This window comes from Ambystoma mexicanum, chromosome 9 (assembly GCF_040938575.1).
Source record: "Ambystoma mexicanum isolate Mex_15411 chromosome 9, UKY_AmexF1_1, whole genome shotgun sequence".
NCBI lineage: Eukaryota > Metazoa > Chordata > Amphibia > Caudata > Ambystomatidae > Ambystoma > Ambystoma mexicanum.
In genome coordinates, this window is record NC_090931.1 from 631,071,948 (window position 1) to 631,096,817 (window position 24,870).

The window sequence follows — 24,870 nt, forward strand, 5'->3', positions numbered from 1 at the left end:
CTGGGCCGCTGTATAGTAGTTGCGGAGGTTGGGTACTCCCATTTCGCTGCTCCCGTCATCACTTTCTGAGGGATCTGTACTTTGCCCCCTTTCCATATAAATCGGAACATTTGTTTCTGCAGCTGGAGTGGTAGCAGGGGGATCTCCACTGGTAGCGAGGAACATGTATTGCTAGTAATCATTTTCAAATATGAATTGATATGGCATTTGTTCATCAATTACTAAACAAATAACTAGGATGCTGCTTTTGTTCCACTTTCTCTGTACATTTTACGTAAGGTGACTGCATGCATTTTTGTTTAAACTAACGATGAATTATCAGTATGCCGCTTGCGTGTTTTTTATATTCCCCAGTATGTATTGGCTTATTCCCTTTTGTGTTGTCGATTAATCCCGGTTTGTTTGTATGTGTTTGTTTCTATTGACCTATAGCTTAAAAGATATTCATCTATATTATCTTATTCTTTTAATCAGCTAGGTCCTCGATTTATGACTTTAGCTCTAATGTGACACATTTGGATCTTCTCCTGCTCACGGATAACAAATATTTATAGATCCTGTCTAAATGTATTTTCATTCGTATGTATATGCCTATTAAGACCGCTGTTTATTTGTATGATCAAAGTATTATATGAGTAAGTTTATTAAAATAAAATCTGTTAACATTAATAGAAAGTGTGGTGTTTGGAGACAATTAACAGAATTAAACATTACTGCACTGTATAAAACTATACTCCGCTAGTAAAATCCCCGTCTTCTAATAGCTTAAGTTTATGTTCACCACTCTCCTGTTACCACAGGTTAGCAACTTGTAGCCCCTTATGTCTGCCATATGTATTTGCATCAAAAAGGGGTTGCAATTGCCTGCACAATGCTGTTGCTTGACTGGAATGTAGCATGTTGACGAATAATGTATGCACAAGCTGGGGGAGTGTTCCAAGGGTGAGAGGTGGAAGAAAGCTGTGTTGAGGAAATAGTCTAGTGGTTGTGTTTACAAGTTGATCTTACCTACCTGCAACGGAAGAGAATAAAGAAACGTTTCCTTTTCTATTATATCTGACGTGGTTCATTGAATAGACCTACAAGCCCTACTACATCACTCTCTCTAGGTTTCCGTTCTCATCCCTGTCTCTCGGCTCTAGACCCCCCCCCCCCCCCCCAACCCCTATTACCAGATCAGTCTTTTGCAGTCAACCAATGTTCTTTTGTTACCAGCCTCTTATCCCACTCATCTTTTCTCCATCTCTCCCAAATTTCTCACCCTCTTATTTACCTTTTGGTTTTAATTTCCCACTTGCCCATTTATCTGTAGCTCTTTCTTCATCTTGATCTATGCCACTCACCTCCCATCTCTTCCAGTCTCACTCCCACCTGTGCGCTCCTCTTGCTCTCAAATCTGCTTCTAGCCTCCACCTCAGTTTTCCTCCTCCTGTTACGTATCCTTTTTTCCTTCATTCACCTTTCTTCTAAACACCTTTGTTTCCCTATCACTTTCTTCTCATTTCTTTGCTTTTTTGGTTCTTCCCTTTTTTGCTTTTCTTTTTTGTCAATCTTACCCATTTTTGTCTTGCTTTTTTGAAGCGTTCCCTTTATGTTGAGGTTACTAGCTTGTGAGGAGGCGCATAGTTCAACACGTTTCTATTCAGTCAGAACTTCACCTACTTTACCTCAACCACCAACAATCTACTGTTGTTATTCCTTTTATCATTTTTCTGTTTCCATCAATGTCATACCTAGTTCTCTCCACACCCTTCAGTCCTGGCAGAGGAGTCTCTTCCTGATTATTTTATGACTCTTGGTGCAGCTATCGGCAGGACTGATATCAAAGTTGAGAGTTCAGTATTTCCAAGGGGTAGTAAATGTTAAAGCCCTCCCAAAATCTCCATCCATGGCCACAGGAGGGGTTGGGCTCTGAAAAGATTCAAAATAGTTCTATCTCCAATTCATGCAACCCCCCAACCCCATCCTCCCCAGGCATATTTGTCAGTTGGCGTATCCCTTGTCTGTCCGCTTGCTTTCAGTGCCATTGTCTGCTGTAACCAACCCTGCTAATGGCCCGGGATGCATGCCCGGTTCCTCTTGTTTCACTTATCAACCGTTGGCGTTTCCAGTGCTCTACTACAAGCAGTGCTTTAGTTTCTATTGGTATTTCTGTTTTTTTAATGAGTGTTGTTTCCACTGGTGTTACATATTTCCACTGGTATTCCCAGATTCCAACAGCGTTTTTTGATTTGGAACTTGCTCTCTGTTTGCCAGTGCTCCTGCTTGACGCCTGTTCAGTGGTGTTTGTGTTTGGGGTGCTCCTGATTTATTTCTGAGCTGCTGTGTTTCTAACATGTTCTCCCTCTTTCCATCAGTTAGCATGACCTCTCATGGATGGATATTGCTATTTATGGCTCCTCCGCTACTACTGGCCCCAGATCTTGCTGCCTCATCCGCTGTCACCTGTGGCTCTGTGCTGAAGCTCCTGAACGCGCAGCACAACGTGCGGCTGCATAGCCACGATGTTCGATATGGATCTGGTACGCAGTTGCACAATGGGGCAAAGAAATGGTAGTGGGGAGAACGGTCAGGCAAGGAACGTTGTCACACTTTACTGTGTTTTTGAAATATACCTGCTTTGTTTTTTTATATTTAAAACTACTTATTTGACTGTTGTGAGGGGTGCAAAATGTGAGACGGACAACTTTGTAAAGGTTTTTCGTAAGATGCCATTTTATTAACTTTATGGGTTTGACAAACACATCACTATCCCTATCCTAACGAGGATTTGCCTGCTTGTCCAAATAACTGAAGCAAACACTCTACCATTTGGATTCTGTCCCTTACACTTGTACATGCATCAAAACAATAAAGTAATACATGGCAATACAAATAACACAGACTTAACAGTTCTGTTCAAAACCTGGTAACTGTTTCTCCTTGTAAGCTGTGCAAATTCCCCTTCCCCAGATTCAACAGGCATTTTACTCCACAGTTCAAAATGGGTCTTTTCCCATCTTGTAGCAAAGTTCAAATAATAAAGTTCCTTGTGTTTCAAGAAAGTCTTTTTGAACTTGAATAAACAGTTCCAGAGAGGTCAACATAATGTCTTTCAAATAATAAGGATATTGCCACAGTTCATCTGTATCAACAAAAAGATTCTTTATTGGCATGACTTCCACAACAATTCACAGCCTCTTTTGGTTGTTCTGCCACTTCTTTTTCTTTTTCTTCCACAGTATAGTACTTCAAATACTTTTGCCTGGTCCACTCACCTGCTTGGTCTACTACCACAAAGCCCCTGCCCCGGGTACTCGCCTGCCACCTACTTCTACCACGTGTACTTCTGTGATGTGATTTACTTCAACCAAAGTATTTTAACTTTACACAACAACAGTTTTGATCGCTTCTCTTGGGAAGACAGAAAACACATTGTTGCTGTTTACTCCACACTTGTGATTGCCCCATGCAACGCAGGTTATGGTCCTTTTTTCCTGAATACTTGCTATCAGGAAGGCAGCTCTCCTGCCACTTTTTTCCCCACTTTTCTTTTAACCAGCTGCTAATAATGGCTTTTATTACATCTCTCTTCTTTGTCTTTTACAATTCTTGTATAGGTCATTTACAACATTTGTTTCTCTCTCATTTTGGCAATATTACTCGCAAACAATTTGGTTCTTAGTTGCCCACTTTTGGCTTTGGCAAGGGTGGTTCTTATACCGTTGACTCGATATTGCCCTCTGAGAAAGTCTATGACCGTTAGCTGTATTATGCTACCCTTCTTGCCCATAGTTCATATTCTGCCACTTAAGCTTCTTGGAATCAGTTTAGTATTCAAAAGCATTAGATTGAGCAAGCGGGCGATCACTGAGCGTTCCGGGGTCACATATTGGTAGTGAACTCGCTGGTCATTGCACACGCGACCACTCACTCCACTGCTTCCAGGTCCTTTGCTTTCTCTGCTTCTTTCTGCTTCCCGCGGTTCTCGTCGGTTGGGAATGGAGAGCTCCTCGCTCCAGGGACACTCGTCTGCTCGCCTTCCACTGCGGTCCACTCTAGCTTCGGGAAAGCTTTCACAAACAACACCTCTTGCTGCGCAGCCTCTGCAGACCGGTCATGGAAGGGAGAGACCCTCTCAGAACCAGCCATCAATCTTTTAATCAAGGCAGCTCTGGTGTCTCCCACAGTTTCCTTCCACGTCAACAGCAACGTGGAGTTACAGCATTCACTCCACCTCCCACTACTGCTCCTTCTGCTACTCTCTGTGGCCTGCACCGGAGTGGGCCTTTTATACCTCTCCCTCCCTTGGGTGTAGGTCATTAGGGTAATTTGACCCACTTGCAATCTTGAGCTTCTTCATCCCTCTTCTTCGTCCCAGTACTTTGAGAACTTCAAGTCCCACAATGCTCAAATTCCCTTTTTCTTTTACAGTTTCCACCTTCCAGTAAGCCATAGGGATGGTATGGTCTTTGGGGGAGGTTATTCAAGGGGTTTTCCACCCCTTCTGACCTGCACCCCTCTGCCATGTGATATTCCTGTAGAGCAGCACCCCCAGTGTCTGGATCAGGAAGCGTCTGCCTTTCCCTGGCCACATGAGAAGGGTCCCAGGCCAGGTTTTCTGTGGGAGTCATCTACGATTCATCACACTGTCTTTAACCGCAGGGAAATACTAAACGTGTGTGTGTGTGTGTGTGTGTGTGTGTGTGTGTGTGTGAGAGAGTGAGAGAGTGAGAGAGCAATGTGAGGCGGACAACTTTTTGAGAATTGTTAAAAACATGCAATTTTATTAAATGATCTTAAATGCCTCACTATCTCTACTCTGAGGATTTCCGTGCCTAACCAAACTAAAGGGGGAAACACTCAGACATTGGATGTCTGACCCTCACACTTAAACATCAAATACACAAAGAAAATATATGGAAATTGAATTATCATCAACAATAATATTCAGTTTCTTGATAACCTTTTAGTAACCTGGGTGAACTCCCCCAGCATTCAAGGTAAATTCAACTCCAATGTTCATCAAAAGGAATAAGGAAATCCACATAGGTAGCAAAGTTTCATTTCAATTCTTGAAGGTTCAATGGCAATGCAAAGTTTTGTTAATCAAAGTCCCTACTGCTGGGAAAGAGTTCTTTACTGCACCTTTCCTTTCCATTTTCATGGACCCCAAACATGTTGCTTTTATTTATCCTAACCTGTACATTTTATAGTGCAGTGAAGCCTTATACTGTCTTTTGCTCATCTGTTATGGGAAAACGGACATGTTCTTTAGGCTGTCAGTACTGGGAAACATGGTTTACCTTAGTGTTGCGATGTTGTTGCTACTTTTAGTAATTTGTTTCACTTGTGGTAACTTTCATCATTGTAAAATGGAGTACACTTATTGTTTTGCCATAGACTAACACTCAGAGGATGTTTGGTTACTCTAGGTGTACTAAATGGACACGCTAGTGACAGCAGTGACTTTTTACCATTTTATTGGTACTTTTTGTTTTAGCCTTTTGGCTACTATCTGTGGCTAGTGTCCAAGCATGGCTGTGCCATATTGCCTTTCGCTTGTCCTTTGGTCATCTTGTTCTTTAGCCTTCTTCCTGGCCTTTGAGACGAGGAAAATCCATATATGGACTTCCAGTGCCCGGGAAAGCAGAGGCTTTTGGCGAGCTACTGGAGGGCTATGTGTGTTTGCTGGCAGGATGTGGGCTGGGACTGTCTGATCCCAATCCAAAAACTGATTTCAGTGTGTCTGAGTGGTATACATGAGTGTTTCTGCCAGTGGTCCTGATTCGACCACCACTGCTGGTGTGTGTGTGGCTAGTCCTGCTATTGGTTAGTGGGAGTTTCAACTCTTACCTGGCTTTTAGGATAAGAAGAGGACCCATGCACCCACTCTTCAGAGATCCTGGAGTAACCTGAAGGAGCAAAGACTCCTGTCCAGCTATGAGACCCATGAAGAGACCGGAGACCCGTCTGAAGTAGGCCTGGTGAATGGCAACAAACTACTGCTGCTGTCCTGGTGGAGCCCTGCCTTGCTCGTGATCTTCTGCAGTCCTGTGAAGGAGCTGCAAACCTTGGAATGGAGAGAACATCCATTCTCGACATCTGCTCGGTACCTTGCGAAGAAGAGACAGAAGTATTCGGAAGTGTTGCGGGGCCGTCCTGTGGCTGACCAGCTCTGAGTTTGGGCTACTGTGCTGCTGACGTTGCCGTTCCGAGTCAAAGCCTACAAGACTCGCCTCAGCAAAATTTAAGAGTTCTAGTGTCAAGGGGACCTGAGCGAGGAAGGAAAGTCTGACTGCGACAAGTAAGGTCCTTTGCATTGCCATGCTGCAGTGACCACCAACAGCTTAGCTGCGTCGAGTCCTGTCCTGAGAGGGGTCCTGCATTGTGCTTTTCTCCATTCTTCATCCGAGAGTCCTTGCACCAGCGAAAGACACCGACCGGAGATCAGCTCAAACCTGCAACCCATGCAAATTGAGGACTGAGACTGACAGTGGGAAAAGCAACCTCGGCCCTTCTTCCATCGACCTGCGAAGTCCTGGGAAGAACGGAGTATGGGGGTAAGTTACAGAGGCTTTTACCTGCCCCTAAACTCCCTTTAAAAGTTTTCCCAACTTTTATAAAACCTTTACTATACTTTTGTTTTACCATAGCTTGCTGCCGCAAGCCTTCTGAAAGTTGGGGACACTTCTGTTAGTTGTAATACATTGTCCTCTAACCCTTGGAACTGTTCACTGGACCCCAGAGACACTACCTTCATTTTTTCCTTCCTGCACCACAAACTGTGTCGGAACTTTCCTGAACCTTTAGGGAAGGACTTTTGAAGTTAGGGTTACCTCTCTGTGGACCTGTAGTACATAACCTAATCTGAACTTTCTTTTACAGGGGTTTCATTCGTGTTTTGTCCTACTTCAGTGACTGTATATATGTAATCTATTATTAGTTTTGTGCGATACTGCTACCTGTAAGTAGTCATTTATCATAGTGATATTTGTCCATAAATAACTATTTGTATACATACAATTTAAGTGTAATTTGTGATTCCCCGTTGAGTATACTCTTTGTGGACCCTTTACAAGCTCACCACCTCTCGAGACTTAGCCTAGACCTCTTGTCACTGCTACCTTGAACTGGTTTGCCTAAAGCTCCCCAGAGTTGTCCCCGTCGCTATATAGGTTGGCCTTCTCTACATCTGTCTACCAGGCCAGAGTATAGAAAATCGGTCCTAACAAATTGGTGTACAGTGGTGGGATGAGTATGCATGTGAAGTACAAGGAGTGGGGAATGCTGATAGAATTGCATGGTTGTTCAGCCGACTGCTACATTCTGGCTGCAGTGCCGTTGTGGAAATGTCTAAAGCTGATGGGCAAGATTTTGCTAAACTTAAGCAAACCTTCATCTTAAAGTTTGGGACGACTCCCTATTGCTGCTGACTTATGGGTTTCACATAGTGTCCTATAAGGATAAGCCAGCTTCAGATACGCAGGAGAAGGGAAAGAAGCAGAAAGAGAAAGAGGATGGGGTTCTGATAAAACTTTGTCCAAGAAGGCTCACAAAAGGTTTAATAAGGGGAAGTCACAAGAGTCAGGACAGAGTAATGGGATTAATCCTCCCAAGCATGAGAGTGGTTTATCTAAGCCTCCCTATGTGTCAAGATCCAGTGGCACCTTTTACTCTTGTGGAGCCAGTGACCACAAATGGGACCCCAAAAGTAAGGGAAGACCTTGGGGGTTGTGAGGAAGGCATGGTATCAAACAGTAAGACAGCCACAAGTGATCACAGTTCAAGGGTGTTTATTGAAATTCAATCGGGTTTGAAAAACGCTCATCTAATCCTAAATTTAAAGATGGGGAGCAAGCTACGACCATCAAATAATAATGCAGGCCTAGTGGTGTCTTGTCAAAATAAAAGGTCTATACTAATAAACCTATTGCCACTCCTTACTTCCAAATACAAATAGTGTGGGAAACAATGTTATGCAAAAGAAGTGTTCAAGAAATGATATGTCAGGATATTCAAGCCGTTGGCTTCCCTTCCCCACGTTTTCAGCATGAGACAAGGTGACACACTGTAGCTTAGCATAGTCTCTATCTTCTCTGGCACGAGGGTGCAGTTCAAAACTTCCACATCATGACCTTCTTTACCAAACTCTCTTTTCCATTCAAAGTCTCTTTTCCAAAGGGCCTGATGGAACACTACAAACATCCAAGTTCCATTCGTCTTAGGATTTCATATGTATACATTCTTGGGTAATTTTCAGTTCACCCATGGCCCCCCTCAGTCGGGCACAGACCCACTTTAACACAAAACGTTCAATTGATCTCCCTCTGGCGGGCTCGGACCAACTTTATCTACTTGGCCACAAACCTTCTTTACTGTATCAACAACAAAGAGGTTCGACTGTGTGCAGGATTTAGCTTGACCCGTCGCAGGACCACTTTGATTCACAATTTTCTACAACTCTCACTTTTCAGCTGGATACCTCAAAGACCTTCGATTGAGCACACACGCAGTGCTGGACCACTCTGTCAAAGGTATTGTATCTGGGTTTCAAAGTTCAATCGCTCATCGGTTCAACTTTACTTGCATCTTTTATCACACGTATTTCAAACAATGTTCGTTCCAGCGCTCGCCATACAATGTTGCTGCATGCAACCTTGGATTCAACACAAACCAGTTTTGCATCAGTCTCCCTAACTCACCTGCTGTTTTTCTTAGAGCCAAGGACAGTACCACAGCGGCTGGTGACCCTCCCGGCCTTGATTAACGCAGGAGAGCCACGGGTATCTCCAATAGAAAATGCAGGATACTTCAGCCTTTTTTCCTGGTCTTACACTTTCCAATCTTGAGAGTTCATGAAAGCAACGGTTCCTTGTTGAAAGCGATCCCCTTCTATTTTGCCGTCTTTCTTCTCTCGTTAAACTGCCATCTTGGAACTGCTGTTTCCTTATGTGTTTTGCCTCGCTCAGAGTGGCTCTCGTGCTCCGCCTTTTATCCGTGTGGGGAAGTCGGGTGGGTGGGTGGTTGTTTGTGTGTGATGGTCAGTAATTGCCTGACCATTGTATTGGGACACGTCAGGTATACAGCTCGGGTGTTAGTCCGTTTTCTCTCATAGCGGGCTGTCCGTCAGAACGTGTTTGTGTTGTAAAGCGGGGACGGGGTAGCGTTCCTAAATATCCTACTTGGTAGGATGTGGTAATGGTGTTAATGGGGTGTTAATGGGAAAGGGATACCGCGTCTCACCTTCCGGTGTCCCACTCCCGCTCCCCGAAGACCCCTCACCCAGGTAATCCCACACTGGTCAACCCCCAGGAACTGGATCCAAAAGCGATGGCCATATCCTGGCCACCTGGATGACAGATCCCTGGGTACTAGTGGGTGAGGCATCTTCTGGTTTCTCACAGGGTGCACTCTGCAAGTCGGGCCTTCTCTCAGTATGAGGAAGAAGAGTTTGCAGGGGTGTTCTTCCCTTTAAATTGCTTCCCCCTCATGTGAAGAATCTGAAGATAGACTAGATTCATTAGAAAATAGTAGTGCTGGAGCTTCTGCACCCATCCCAGACCTGCCCCATAGTTGTGTATTCTTTGATGCTAGTGTTCCGATAGAAGGTGTAAGTAACTCTACTGTTAGGAACATGGGGACCAGTCTAACTGAAGTAGCTTCCACCATGGTTAACCCACAGGGCCCTGCCAGAAGTCCTGTGGGGGATACTCGGTTGACTGATAGGCCCTCTCTCAATGTTCCAGTAGCACCCCTCAGAGCTGTGAGCAGTGAACTGATTATGGCATCTGTCAATATTAAGGGAACTGTTCCTAGAAGAGTTACGGGTGAGCTTGGTCATCAAGGCGAAGGTCCTGATGGACACTCAATAGACCCTTCAAGGACTTGGTCTCAGAATCAGGCTGCCTTAGCAGAGCATAAGGGAAAGCCTAGGCCAAGGGGGAACCCATGGCCAGAGGAGTCAGAAAAAGAGGCAGAGGTAAAGATAATATTCCCCCTGTCCTACCTACAACATCTGTTGAGGTAGTTGGGAGAGTCCCTATTCCTGGTTTGGAAGAACATCTTGGATCCTATAGGGCTCCTGAACTACCTAGCATGCTGGTAGAGGAGATCCTTACAGGAGAGATTCGTTTGGGCCAACACAGAAAGAAACCGTCATAAATGGGCCGATGGAGAAAGAATTGCTTCCAGTGGGAGGGTTATCTTTCCAGTGAAGCAAAGGATACAAAAGGAAGGTGGGTTACTGGAAAGTAAGTCGACCAGAGAAAACCTTGAGAAGTTGGAGGTTTCGCAGGAGATGAGGCCCTTCCTCTTACAGTTGGGGTGTGACATTCCCCTAGTGGCAGGATACCACTAGAGTGGTCTAACACACTTTCTTGCTGGCCCATGATGTGGGGTCCCAGAAGAAACCCACTGCAGGATTCTCCCTCTCTTCCACCAGGTTGTCAGACGTGAGACATGTATTCTCTTTTTGGGGTGTTCTCCTTTGTACCAGAGACAAGGCCTACTTTGTTTAGCCCTTTTGGCTCTGGAGATCTCGGGCAGTAAGTTGAAATTGGTGGTTGCTGATCACAACACCATGTGCCTTAATGCCAACCCACAGAGAATGACTGCAAAGTCAGTCCTTCATGCCATACCAAATGACAGTCCCAGAGGTAGCTCCTCTGCTGTAATCTTATGATGGCTTTGTTTCCAACTCCAGCTGCTTCGGAAACAATTTTCTCTCGGCAGTGGGCGTTGTGCATTGAGACGGTCGACTCGATGTCCCTCGAGGGATTCCATCTCAGCTGACTTCATGGTCGAGTACGTATACCACGCTTAGCACCCGTTAGCTTCAGTTCTGTTTTTTTCGCCATCCATATGCAGGATTACCGCCTTTGGTAAGTGCCTATAATTTGTCAGACTTTAAAAGAGCACAAGATCTAAAGCCGGGGAATTCTACAGTGAGTTGGTTGGGAAGGCGATGAGGAATACGTGGGAGGAACGTCCAGTCGAAAGAACTTTACCAGGGGTAATTAACTTGTTCTTAGAATGGATCGTGTCCTCTCACGTAAACCTCTTATGATAGATGAGGATAGACTCCCAAAGCAGTATTAGGTTCTTTTGGAGGAGGCAGTACGAATTTGAGCGTTAATGTTTGTCCAGAATGGAACATAGAGCTGCCTTCCCAAATCAGAGGTGTCTAAACAATAATGTTATGTCAACGTGTGGAAGGTGGACCAGGTAGCTGCCTTGGAGATATCCTTCATCTGAACTCCCCTATGAAGGGCAGAGGAAGTTGCCATGCCCCTAGTGGAATGAGCCCTTTATCCATCTGGAGGATCTGTCCCAGCTAGCATGTAGCAGTCCGAAATAGCGCTATGAACCATCTGGATAGTCTGTTTGGTAACGGACAGACCTAGTCTGTGCCCTGTATAACCAATGAAAGGTTGATTGTGCTGTCACAACTTTGCCATCCTTGAAATATAAAAGCTTGGAGCTCTCCTCGGATCGAGTCTGAAACCTTTCCTCTTTGCCAGGATGAGGATAGAAGGCCGGAAGCACCATTTTCTGTGCTAAATGGTAATCTGATATAATCTTAGGTAGAAAAGAGGGTTTGACCTTAAGGACAACCTTCTCCTTGTAAAAGGTGGTAAACTGAGGTTTACAGGATAATGCCTGCAGCTCACTCACCCTGTGTCATGATGCCTACCCCCGGAGCACCAGGCCAGGCCCAGCACCCCCGGGAGCAGGCATCACGCCCCCGGGTAAAAGCCCAGCGGCCCTTTTTTAGGGGCTCTGTGGACTCTGTCCTGGCACCGTTGGCGCCAGGCTCATGTTGGACATCAGTCCTGGCGCCATAGGCGCCAGGCTCATAAAGGGAAGTGTTTGGTGCACTTACCTGATGCAGACCATGCTGCATGAAGAACCAAGCCAAATGAGGCTTAGGAGGGACTATTTTTCTGAAGGAACTATTTTGTTACTTGGGTGGGGCTGTGGAAGAATACTCACCTGGAACTTCTTCCAAGGCTATTTAAGCCACACCCGGACAGCCACACGTGCTTCGCTTTGTTCTGCATCCCAGCAGCTGAACGCTCACCGTGTCTGCTCCTGCACCTGGACTCCAGCCACGCCCGCCTTGAACCTGGAACACCTTTAAGGGAATAAGAGAAGAGAAAGGTGAAAACCAAGAACTATTTCAACCTTCTTACCTGCATCCGGAATCTTCACGCCAGCATTCCTGAAGGAAGACTTCCATTTAAAAGCACTGCGTTGCTCGCTGCAGCGCCGCGCTTCACTCACCTGTTCCCGAGACGCCGCCCGGCTCCATCGTGGCTCTCAGTGCCAGTCACCACATCTCTGCACCGCACCTAAGGGAGAGAAGAAGAGACAAAAGGTGAGCAAGGGAACACAATAAGAAAGCCGGATTTTCAGCCATTTTACTTACCGGCTATTCTTGGTGAGCCATTCCACATCTCGGGTCGGCGCCACATCTCTGGCAGGTACCGCACCCCGGCCCCTATGGGGAAAGGACAAAAGACATTACTGGGGAATTATAAAGACATTTAGAGGGGTCGCCCTCATCACTGACTCACCTGATTTTACCCCGGCAATTGAACCCCTCAACGCATCGCCTTTGTTCTGCACCTGAAATAAAGGACAGAAAAAAGACAACATAAAAGGAGGCTCACACTTGAACTTTTGCATCTTCATACTTACGGCGTATCGCTCAGTAAAGTCAAGTGGATTTGCCAGCGCCATTCTGAAAACCAGTGAAGCAACTGGACGAACGCGTGCCCCTGCACCAGAAGCAGGATGGAGAGTTCATCCTTCCAAACCATAAGGTGAGCTTAAACCGGGGGTTTTGGAGGAAGTCAGAGGAGAACGAAGGGGGAAAGGGGGGAGCAAGCACATTATTCAGCAGACAGTTAATCCCCTTTCTCATCTGCAGAAGTATATTCCTATGGGCCAGACAAGCAAGATTTGGGGGTCCTGTTCAATCGGTGGTCCGAATTCTGCTCATCACGCTTGAAGAGGCAACAGCAACCCAGACCAGCGCCTCCGTGGGAGCCAGGTGAGCGTTACACCCTGTGGGCCGATGTTATTGCTACTAACGAAATAGTTGTGTAAGTTAGCAGCTTTAAAGGGCAGGAAGGGAGTGGTTCGAAAGGAGTGCACATCCAAATCATTAAAACCGAGTTAAGGTCCCAAGTTGGTTTTTGGAATGGTGTAGGAGGAAACACATGTGTGAGTCCTTTAGGAAATGGACTCCTTAATAAAGGGTATTTTGAAGTGGGATGCCTCTTCCTAGGTGCGCTTGAATATGGAAAGCGCTGCTGGATAATCCTTGATTTTTTTTTTTTTCTCATCTGGAGCCTCCGATTTGCCAAATGTTGTATAAACGATAAAACCGTAGGTTATCACTTTGGAAAAGTGCCCTCATCATTTTCCCTACACCAGCTGCAGAACTTGTTCCAATAGCAGTGGTATAAGGATTTTGTTGCTGACCTTCTGGCCGAAAGCAAAATCTCCATTACGTCATCGGGGAGGTCCCAATCCTTGTATCTCAGCCTTTCAGAAAACCTGCATGAAGGCTGAGTTTCTTGACCTTTGGATAGAGAACCCGACCCGCCTCTCGCAAGAGACGGTCCTCCCTTTGTGGAAGTCTTATTGGAGGCCAGATGGACATGTCCAGAGGGTCTGGCTACCATGTCCTCCTGGCCCAATCCGGGGCAATTGGGATCATGGATTTGCCGAACCTTCTCAACCTCCTGATCATGTGAGGAATGATTGGGACTGGAGGAAATGCGTACAAGGGTGGCAACTCCCAGATCACTACGAACATATCCTTTAGCGCTCCTCTTGGAAGAAATTCCCTGGAGCGGAACAGTTTGCACTTCTGGTTAATACTGGCCACGAACAGATCCATTTGCGGGTTTCCCCAAAGGGTGAAGATCTCTTGAAGGACTTCCTGAGCTAGTTCACACTTGTGGGAGACTTAGCTCTGCTTGTACAGAGCGTCGGGTGCCGTGTTCTCCTCTGCGGCTATGTGAATTGCTGATGAGATTCCTTCTTGAATTGCCCAGAACCAGAGCTGCATTGCCTCTCTGCACAGTGGTAGTGACCCTACACCTCCTCTCTTGCTGATGTAGTACATGGCCAGTGTTGTCCGTCATTATCGGGAAATTCTTTCCCCATACATAGGGCAGAAATGCCTTTAGCGTTATTCTGATTTGCCCTTCGCTCCAAAAGGTTGATGTGTAATTTGGACTCCGATGGAGACCAACGACCGATTGTCATATTGTTGGCTCCCCACCCCGTGAGTGAGGCGTCTGTCCCGACTGTTATCTCTGGCCATGGGTGCCAAAAAGGTTCTCCCTTCAGAATGTTGTCCCCTCAGAACCGCCACAAAGTCCTGTGCGACTCTGCTCGGAATCTGAAGGAGGTCTTGACATCCTGCCTGAGAATTGGGACCACTGTGTCCTGAGAGCCCATTGAAGGGATCTCATTCTCAGACAAGCCTTTGGCACCAGAAAAATGCAGGATGCCATGAGGCAGAGCAACCTAAAAAATCAAAGGCCGGAAGACGTTGGGCACTCTGAAACTTGGTGACAATCTGCAGAATGTCTTGAGCCCTCACCTCGGGTGGCGAGGCTTTTCCCAAGGATGCATCTAGGACTGCTCCAATGAGATGGTATCATGTGGGACTTCTTGTAGTTGAGGGAGAAGCCCAGTCTGTGGAGGGAGTGGCAGGTGATACTGAGATGTTCCTTGGCCTGTTCGGGTGAACATGCAGCTAATTATCCAGGTAGGGGTAGAAGCGAATTCCCCCCCCCACCCTCCCAACTCTTCTGAGACTTGCTGCCACCAATGTCAGTAACTTGTTGAAAAACACTGGGCGGAGGTCAGCCCAAATGGCAGAACTCGAAACTGATAATAAGAACCACCAATGGCGAACCTCGGGTACTTCCTGTGCTGGTGATGGATTGGCACATTAAGTAAGCATCCTGAAGGTCCAACAATGCCATCAAATCCTGGAGCTGGAGGGCCTGAAGAATCTGAGAAAGTGTGACCATCTTGAACTTGTCCTTCCTGAGGAACTTGTCCAAGTATCTCAAGTCCAAGATGGGTCTCAGTCCTCTGTCCTTCTTGGCGATTAGGAAATGGGGGGGGGGGGGGGGATACCATCCTCTGTTCCTCTCCATCACAGGTACTGGTTCTGTAGCACCTTTCTCAAGCAGGTTCAACGTTTTCTGCAACAGGAATGGATCTGGAACATTTTGCGAATGGCTTCCTGGTGGATGATCCAGAGGTCTCTGTATAAAAGGGAGGCAGTAACCCTGGCTACTGTTCCAGTGCCCATGCATCCAAAGTAATACCTCGCCATTCTTTGAGATCCTGTGACAGTCTGCCTCCCACCGTGGTGCGTGAGTCAAGAGACCTCAGAGTGGTTTTGAGGCGGCTGATGGTAAAGACGACTCTGCTGCTGCTTGGGCGGGCTTTGCCCCTTTCCCTCGTCCACCACAAGGGAAATCTTCTCTGTCCTCTTTGACCAGTCTGTCCTCTCGCTCTTCCAACTGAGGAGTACTAGCAAAACGACCTACCTCTCCAAGATGACCCACTGGGGTAAAAAGGCTGTGGCTGCCTGACTGCGGCCCTTAGGCGGCAGCTAAGTTCTTTTGAGGTCGGCAGATTTTCAAGGCTTTAGTCAGCCTTATTTCCAAATAAATGCAGGCGTCAAAGCGCATGTTAAGGAGTCTGGATTGTATATCAGGAACAAATCCTGACTTCCTCAACCACACAATCTGCGTATGACAGTGCTTGCCACCATGGACCTGTCGTCTACCCCACTAGCTGTCTGTAGGGTGTCATGTAGCTCCCTAACCCTGGTCTCTTCAGAAATGAAACATTCAGGTACATTAGTATTTTTTCTTTTCTTTTTTTTAATTTATTTTTTAATACAGGGGTATCCAATTGAAGACCACGTGGAGGAGTATCATCTGAGGTTTCATAGCCCTCATATATAGATGATGGGGATCTAAAAAAAATCCTTTTTAGTTAAAGGTTGAAAAATCTTTTCTTGGCTTTTTTGTGGTGAAGGCGTCGAAGAATATACAGTTGGCGTCAATATTTTTTGTTTGTGTCGACGGCTTGACTTTGCATCTGTGCTTCGAGGGACTCAACAGTTTCTTCAATTTCTCATCTCGTTGAGTACTCAGACTCTCAAGTAGTCTTTGGATTATGACCCGGGCTCGAGGACACGTGGGATTTCGCTTTGGCCTCATGCTTGTCATCGACCGTAGCATGGCCACCTTTCTTAGGTTTCAAGGAGGAAGGGGCCTGATCTTTGAAGATTTTCCACATTTTGTTTCTATAAAGTTCCAACCCCTCTTTGGAAGAGTCTTTAGTCGCGCAGACTACGCTCCTTTCATCTGTGGAAGACGACGAGGAAGAAGGTGATCTATGTGTTCTCGTCTATATATTTCTTTTATGACAAGGAGTGTCTGCTCCTCGAGTGGGAACTTTTTTCAAAATTTTTTTTGTGAGGAGAGGAATCTCTCGACTCATGGGATGACCCAAATTTCAAAGGAGTGGATGGGAGTTTGGGGGACAATCCTACCTACTGATAGTTTAGCTTTGCGCTCTTTTAAGGCCTTACCTGTCATTGACTGACGGGATCGACAATCGGTGGTTACATGCTCGACGGCCAGGCACCAGATGCATATCTTAAGCGGGTTCGTGATGGACATCTTGGCGCTGCATTTTAGGCACTTTATAAAGCCAGTATTCGGAACATTTTCGAAGAAAACTCAAGCGCACCGTAATTCTCAAAGCAATCGCATTTGTGAAAAAACTGTACTGAAGCCAACGGGCGCTGCACGTGTTGTATGTATTAGACGATGATGTCGGCCTAGATGGAAGCCTTCGAGGGACACCAAGTTGACCGCCTTGATGCACAGCGCCCTCTGTCGAGAACTTTTTTTTTCTGAAGCAGCTGAAGCTGGAAACGAAGATATCATAAGATGAGGAATACGTGGGAGGATACAATCCATTTGAAATACTACTTCTAGAACTGTTAGTGAAACCAAGTCTTGGTTAACAGTTATATCTCTATTCAAGATTTAAGATTCACAATAGGTATGTTTGTCAGAATGACTTCACAGTGCTGCTGCTTCTACTTCAAAAACTTTCTACTAGTTTACCATGAGGACATTCTCCTTTGCCTAATAGCATTCCACTTCACTTGTACCACTAAAGTCTTGCATCTACTGACAGATATACTACCACAGCTTCAGTATTCTATGATTCAAGACAGGTTTTTGACAAGACTCGCTTTAAAGTACTGAATATACCTCTCCAAAAGGGACAGCCTCTCTTGTCTGTCTGCCACAATAACCTGTGTTTGCCTCTAAGACCCACTTCACTCTTTCTCTTAAAGTCTCTGGCAACATAAACATCAAATAATGTTCAAAAGCAGCAAGTTTCCTTTCCCCAACTTTGCCTTCGCCTCTCTGCCTACTGTTAGCCAGTAATTACCTAGAAGAATTGCCGATCACACGGAAGTGCTACTTTTTCATTGTCCCCTTGTTAAAGATTCAACAAACAACTTTAGCTTGCTTCTGCTTCCACACAAGTGAATATTAAGCTAGATTTGTTACCAGCAGTGCTCGCGCAAGGAATCGGAACGCCAGGTTTGACTCACTGGCTTCTGTGATCCTCTTTCCATGTGTTTGACAACTTCTACTACTTATGGTTTCATTTGGGACCTACACCCTTCCTCGTTGAAGGTGTCTCCGGTCCGGCCACTCAATTAAGGAGCCCTCTTGCTCCGGAGACCCACAGCTTCTTAATAGCTCCTCCTTCTCCAACGTGTTTCTTGCACAGCAAGGTCTGCAATTAGACTTACATGGGGAAAGGAAGCCTTCCTGCAAGCCTTTCGCTGTGCAGCCTCTTTGTTTCAGACTTTGGGGGAAACTGGACCCTCTCGGAACAAGCAGGTTAAATTTGCTGCATCCACGTTCCAGCATCCCTCTGGTTCTCCCTTTTTCGGCTTGGATTGCCAATACTGTGCCACCTTCTTCCCGCCTCTGCTCCTGCTGCACGCACTCCAGTCACAGTTCCAGCTCCTTCTAATTGCCTGCACCTGAGGGGGCCTTTTATGCCTCCCAGGTTTCTTCATGTGTGGGCTGTTAGGCTTAGTTGCCTGACTACTGCTACATCATAACTCTTCAGTCTTCTTCCTCATCCCAGTACGTGTGGGATTATTGGATTTGTAATCCTTTACAACTAAATTTGATTTTCTAACTTCTGGCAAATAGCCATCACAAGTGTGGGATGATGGGGAAAGGTAAACCGCAGGGTTTTCCAGTCTTCCTGGCCTGTACCCTGCCGTTCCTGCCCCCACCCCCCCTCACCCGCCCCTTGGTGTGATTATCCGGCGGTACACCACCCCTAGGGTCGGGGATCAGGAAGCGTCAGCCTTTCTCTGGCCACATGAGAAGGGTCCCAAGCCAGGTTTCCGGGAGGAATCGCTACTGATTAATCAGTGTATTGCATTAAATGTATTTTGATGCCATCGCTTCCTAAGAATAAAGCCTGACTGCTCTGTTACATTACCCATTGAGAGAATTTGGTTCCGATTTGATGGACAAGCTTGTTCTTCCACTCAGGACAGGTCTTCATACGCCTGTGTTTAGTTAACCACATTGAGGATCCTGTTCCCAGGTTAGCAGGTTGGAAAAATGCAAGCAGGCCCTCCTGCGAGTGCATAGGTTTGTACACAAGAAATACAGCAGTTGCAGCCACTAGTGCATGCACAAAGGAGGGAGAGCGGTTCTGCTGAATGGGGCATCACCGTTATGCTCGAATATCCCCATGCGTGAGCAAGATTCCAACCAAGATGGCAGAGTAATTCTATCGACTTGCCCCACAGACGAACAGAGGAATGGCACTGGGCATTATATGCAAGAGGAAGGGTGAAGAGTGATTGGTTGGCTACATTCACATAGAAAGGATAGTGGAGCACACCTGAACCCAGTCGGGCTGTGGCGGTCCTGGGAGGCATGAATGGGTCCCTATTTAAGAGGAAGGGCTTAACACAACAGGTGGTTGTTTGGAGAAGGAGTATATTTGGAGGAGGCTTGGTGAGAGAGCGGATGCAGCAAGAGCAACGGCCCAAAAGTTGGTTACAGTATGAAGATGATGAGGGACGAGCAGGAAAGTCTTTTGGAGAGAGGAGGTGGATGAAAGGAGGAGGGAGGCGTCTGTTGAAAAATCTCCCGAAATCCAGGAGAAAAAGCAAGATGTTTGCTGGGCGTGCTACACAAGTCTGTGTTGGATCAAGGGAATCTGGCAGACGGGAAGTCCTTTTAGATAGGATGGATAGCTGGGATGGTGCATGAGCCTAACAACGTGAAAATAAAAGTCTTGATTTATGCTTGAAACTCTAGGCCATATAGTAAAGCCCAGGGTAGGGTCGTGGAAACCCTCTACTGACCTACCTGACTGAACGGGTTAGCTGTTTGGAAATCAGGACGCTTTCAAATAAGGCTAGATTTGTGTCCATGCGTCCTCTTGATTGCAAGGCAGTGGGCCTGGTTGCTTGCTACCCATCAAGTCTTGCTATTAGCCTGCCTGTTGGCCTTGTATAGTAGGGGCTGAAAGCTGAGGAGAACTAGTTGCGGAGGAGAAGAGGGTCGAGGTGAGGGTAGTAGGAGTATCGGGTGGAAAGAGAAGGAGAAACATTGGGTTGAGAATGGGGCAGTGGAGTGGAGGAGGATGTGTATAAGGAAGGGAGAAGGAGGGCATATCCGGACCAGATATGCCCTCCAGGTCCTTGAAGACCTGGACGTCCTTGCTCTCACTGAGACTTGGTTGAAGACCAGCTCTGTCACTGCTTTTGACGCTCTTCTCCCTGATGGGGCTACAAGATCTTCTCCAATCCCAGGCCAAACATGTCTGGGGCGAGGTAGCCCTTATCTTCCCTGAATGGGTCCCTGCTACTATCATACCCACTCTGAATGCCTCGTTTGTAGGCTTGCTGTCTCTCCTATCCTCTCTCCCACACGCCACCATCTACAGGCCCCCTGAACCCATCTCCCCTTTCCTCTCAGAATGGGCCGACCTCTCCTCGACTCTCTTGTCCTCCTCCTCCAAACTTCTCCTCAGATTTCAACATTCACCTTGATTCTTCTGATGCTGCCAATGTACACTTCCGAGACCTCTGTGATTCTTTCCCTCACTATTCTTCCATTCTTCCTTCCGGTCTGACACACTCGGCCGACACACACCCTGCATGCACTCATTTTTGCTGACATCCCTGTCTCTAACCGTCTCACTACACCTCTCTCCTGATCTGACCATGCTCTCCTCTCCTCCCATCTGGAGCTCTCGGGGGGGGGGGGGGGGGGGGGCCCGGCTATGCCTCAGCCCACACGGCCAGTCTCCTTCTCTGTCATTCGACCGATGCAACAAGTGTCCATCATGGCCTTTGCCGCCACCTTCATTCCCCCCTCTCACCCCTGCTTTTGATTCGTACTGTCTTCCTAACCTTAATCTCTCCATCTCCAAGACTCTGGACATCCTTGCCCCGGTCATGCAGATCCACATGAATCCTGCTTCCAGTGCAATTCTCAGTATGACTCTGACCTGGCTGCTCGGAAATGCAAGTGCTGCAGAGCTGCAGGAGTGGCAGGCCTCATGCACATCCTCCGACAAACTGGCCTGTCGTCTGCTCCAAACGCAATACTGTCTCTCCATCGCTCTAAGAAAAGGTCCCAAGCCTGCATCTCTGGGGCCTCCAACAACACGGCAGAACTCTTCAAAATCTGTAAGGAACTTGCCAATCCTACTGCAGTGTCCACCTCTCTTCCGCCCTCCCAGGCCTTCGGCACCGCGCTGGCATACCACTTCACCACCAAAACCCAGGACATCCTGTCCTCACTCTCCTCTCCTCTCCCCTCCTGCCTCCTTAGGCCCCCTCTCTCCATCCCCCACACTCTACTCTCTCTCCCATCGCACCGGATGGGGTCTCTCTAAAGTAGTCCACTCTATGAAAGTCTCCTCCAAACAGGTGTTCCAGAACCATCAAGGACAACATCTCTTCTCTTGCACCTGCCTTGGCTGACTTCTGCAAACACTTTTCCACGAACCCTCAAGCACTCCCGTGTGCTCCCTCTCCTAAAAAAAGCGGTCTGCTGACCCTTCCTGCCCAGCTAACTATCGTCCTATCACCATCACACCTTTCCTGGGCAAACGCTTGGAAAAGTTGCTCACCCCCCACCCATTGATCCACCGCACTGAATCTGTGGCCTGTCTCCATGACCACCAGTCTGGCTTCAGAGCATCCAGATTCATGGAAACTGATCTCCTGAACACCCGTGAAGACCTGCTCTCAAATCTTGATTTCAACTCCCTCTTCCGCTCTCATCCGCCTCAATCTTTCCTCTGCCTTTGACACAGTTAATCATGCCACCCTCTTAAATAGTCTCCGAGATACTCTCGGCATCACGGACCAGGCAAAGGCTTGGCAAACTGTTCTTCCTGGGTTCAACTGGGCCCTTTCCTCTCTCCAGCTCTCACTCTACCTGCGGCGTCCCTAATGGCTCTATCCTATCGCTGTGGCTTTTCAACATCTAGCTTGCCCGTTTGGCTCACTTGATCTTCCCCTTCTCTTCTCACTTCCAGTTTTATGTTGACTCACAGCTCACCTTCAAGCCATCTTCCTCTCTCATACCAGACTGAATGTCTGCTATTCAGGCATGGTGCACGGCTAATGATCTCTGCCTTAATGCCAGTAAGACAGAGATCCTTCTCTGGCCACCCTCCTTGGGTCCCCTCCCTTCACCCTCATGTGAGGCAAAAAAACATTGGTGTCATCTTTGACTTTTCCCCTCTCTTTCTCCCCTAACAATGAATGTACACTTCTTGAAGAGCTACTGAATTGTATGGGCCAATGTACAAGTTGCGATTCAACTTTTATTGGGAGCATTTTGGAGATGAGCATCATGACAGCCAGGCACAAATGAAGCATACAAATTAAAGACAGACAGACAGACAGACTGACACACCTGTCCATGCAGATAGATTCCATTTGCTCAGAGCCTGAGCTATTGCAAATGCCCATACGCTGTTCTCTTTTTCTCTTTGCCTCCTTGACCATTGCACCGCATGTCATGCAAAACTAAAATTGAATTGAAAGTGTCTGTGCCATGATGGCATCTTTTAAAGCACCACCTATTTTAGGATAAACTGCACTATGATCAGATGTTTTTGGAAAAAAGTGGGTCCCTTGTGATGGAGTCCACTGCCCTTAATCTAGGTGTTAAATTGGGGGGGTACCCAAAGCGGCTGGGTGCTGCCACCCACTGTGTGATGTTGACTAGGGGGGCATCTCAGTGTTGTGTAATGACCAAAGGGTGCATAAGCACAAAGCCTGCTGAGTTATGATAGGGTTAATGGCTTTTCAAAGCGCACACTGAATGCTCACTTTTTTGTTAGTTTTGCTTTCAGATAGCACAGTCAGTAGGCCTGAAAAGCTTGCTTGCTAAGGATTAACTGATTTTCAAACCCTGCACCAAAGGCCTTTAGATTTCGCCCTGAACCGCTGTGCATCAACAGACGCAAGATGGTACTGAGAGTTCACATTGACCTTGGTTAATGTGATAAGACCACATACCAGAGCACTCATTCTAGGCGGTGTCTAGGGAGGTGGGGCAGGAGTGAGGAGGACACAGGTGCAGTACTTTTTCCATCAAACATGTTTGTGCAGAAACCCCGAGAAGGGTGTGGAATGTTTGATGGACAGGCGTATTCCATAAAACCTCACATCTTCTGGGGGTAAAAGGGGATTCGCCAGTGAGCTTGCCCTGGGGTTGAAGACCTCTTGTGGCTGTTCTTCAGTGCTGCGTCTCGTAAGGGTGCTGATAAGAGGAGATGGCAGAGAGTCCAGTCCAGTGCCCGGTTGAGGGGATCCCTGGTGTAGCTACCAATACCTAAGGAACATAAGATACTGCTCTTTTGCAACTTGCATTGTTTCCATTTGCTAACAAAGTCCTGTGCAGTTCGTAGTAATAGTCCTGTTATCTACTTATTGCTAAATAAAAGCAAAATATAAAGCATTTCCTTTCTTCCTGAGTGAGTTCATTGTTTCAGCAAAACCAAACCTGTTAAGTGGTGTGCTTGTTTTGGGCTGGTTCCTATTGCACGCACACAGACATTTGACACATGACTAATCCCACCATGCTATGTGCAGAAGACTGAGGATTGCCACATTGAAACGCTTAGCGCCACTGTCCCCTTAATGTAAAAGACTGCAAGTCCTGTAGAAAATAAAAACTATTACTTCCCAGGAAAAAGCGTTCCCAAAAGTATCCAGGGCTTGTAATTCTCACACATGCCCACAGTCCGATAGTAACATTAGCCAAGTCATTAATACAGATCATGCAAAAAGAAACCACGAGCGGGCCAGGGCAAGCTCCAACTATCAACCTCTACGCCGCACAATGTTAGATGGATTTCTAGAATCTGGCCTGGTGGACAGATTTTAGGAGGCCACCCTAGTTATTTTGAATAGGGAGCTCTGAGGTTAGCCAAAACCCAATTAAGGTAAACGTGGAGAGCAGTCATGGCTATTGTGAGGAGAGTGTGAGTGGAGTCAGGGGCCCTCAATGGGTCCACACAATATAATACACCATAATTCAATTTAGTCAGGAATGTATACAAATGCAGATATTTATTCTAGGCCGTCTACACACACTGAAAAATTAAACTAGCAGGTGAAATTGTTGCACAATACGCATTTAACCTAATTCCGATGCTTGTGAATCTGCTTAGAATCACATGCTGTGCATATAGTCTGAGATCTAGTGGGAACCGCGGAGTATTGCATCTTGTCTTTCGAGGATCGAAAGGGGATGTCGACATTGGCGTGCCTGTATCACTATCCCTAACTTGACGTGTAGTGCACCCAAGATCCTTCATGCGTTGAGGTCCCTTAGATTGTTTTTTTCAGCCCATCTAGCTGGCCGCCTTATGTGGAGTTCTTCATAAAAAGTTGCGTTATTGTTATATTTCTCGACCTCTGGTCGTTTGTTCCAATTTATCATTCCATTCTCGATAGTTGATTCCTGTACCACCGATGACAACAGAACTTCGACGGCTGGTGATCCGGTCGGCGCTGCCAACCACATGGCCGGGCCTTCTGGCCGGCTTAGACAGTAGGGAGAGTGGGTCTGGGTGGTCATATTCTTTTCAAGAATCTTCTTCTTGTTTCAACAATGCAGGCCTCTTCAGGACACTTCACAGGATGGGGAAGGGACAGTCCATGCACACAGATGACTGGCATCCTTCCAGTTGTATTTGCAGAAGCCTCCCTTGGACAGGATACCTTGATCTGGGATGCTGAAATTCAGCAGGAAGCCGACTTTTACCACAAGCTGGCGACTACCAAAGTCCTGAGTGCAACTGCGGAACAGCAAAGGTTCTGGCGAGGTAACACATGAGTGACCTGGTCAGTCCACTGGGTGGTCCAGGGACCATTCCGCTCAGGATGGCTAGATCCTCCAGAAGGCGCTGAGACTAGTTGGCCACACTAGTCCATGGGCTAACGCAACCCTCTGGGTCTTCGTAGATCGGGTAGGCCAACAGGGCTTCACAAGGCCAGATGCAAGAAGGGTGGCCATGCCTCTTCAGGAGTCTTCTACGGAACTTCAGTTGGCTGTTCATCTACAAAGGATTCTTGTCTCCAATGCTGATCTAAAGAAACTCTCTTCCAAAATGCACGCTGGAGGGAAGTCAAAGCCAATCAATGGCAATTATCTGCACCAGTAGGTGTCCAATCTGGGACACATACTGGTTTTACTCATGCCAACTACTGGTTTTACTCATGACCCACATCTAGACTCTCTG

The 24,870-nt window shown here is 46.8% G+C and overlaps 1 protein-coding gene across 2 annotated transcripts in view; it reads left to right on the top strand.

Moving 5' to 3' along the window:
* Positions 1-24,870, top strand: part of SDF2 (stromal cell derived factor 2) — a 147,945-nt gene that overhangs the window by 33,937 nt on the left and 89,138 nt on the right. Inside the window, exon 2 of one of the 2 annotated variants that reach the window (XM_069615331.1) lies at positions 2,358-2,522. In XM_069615331.1, the coding sequence (XP_069471432.1) occupies positions 2,363-2,522 (160 nt within the window). In that variant the 5' untranslated portion in view covers positions 2,358-2,362. The remainder of the gene's footprint in view (positions 1-2,357; positions 2,523-24,870) is intronic. The other variant, XM_069615332.1, reaches the window with a different exon arrangement.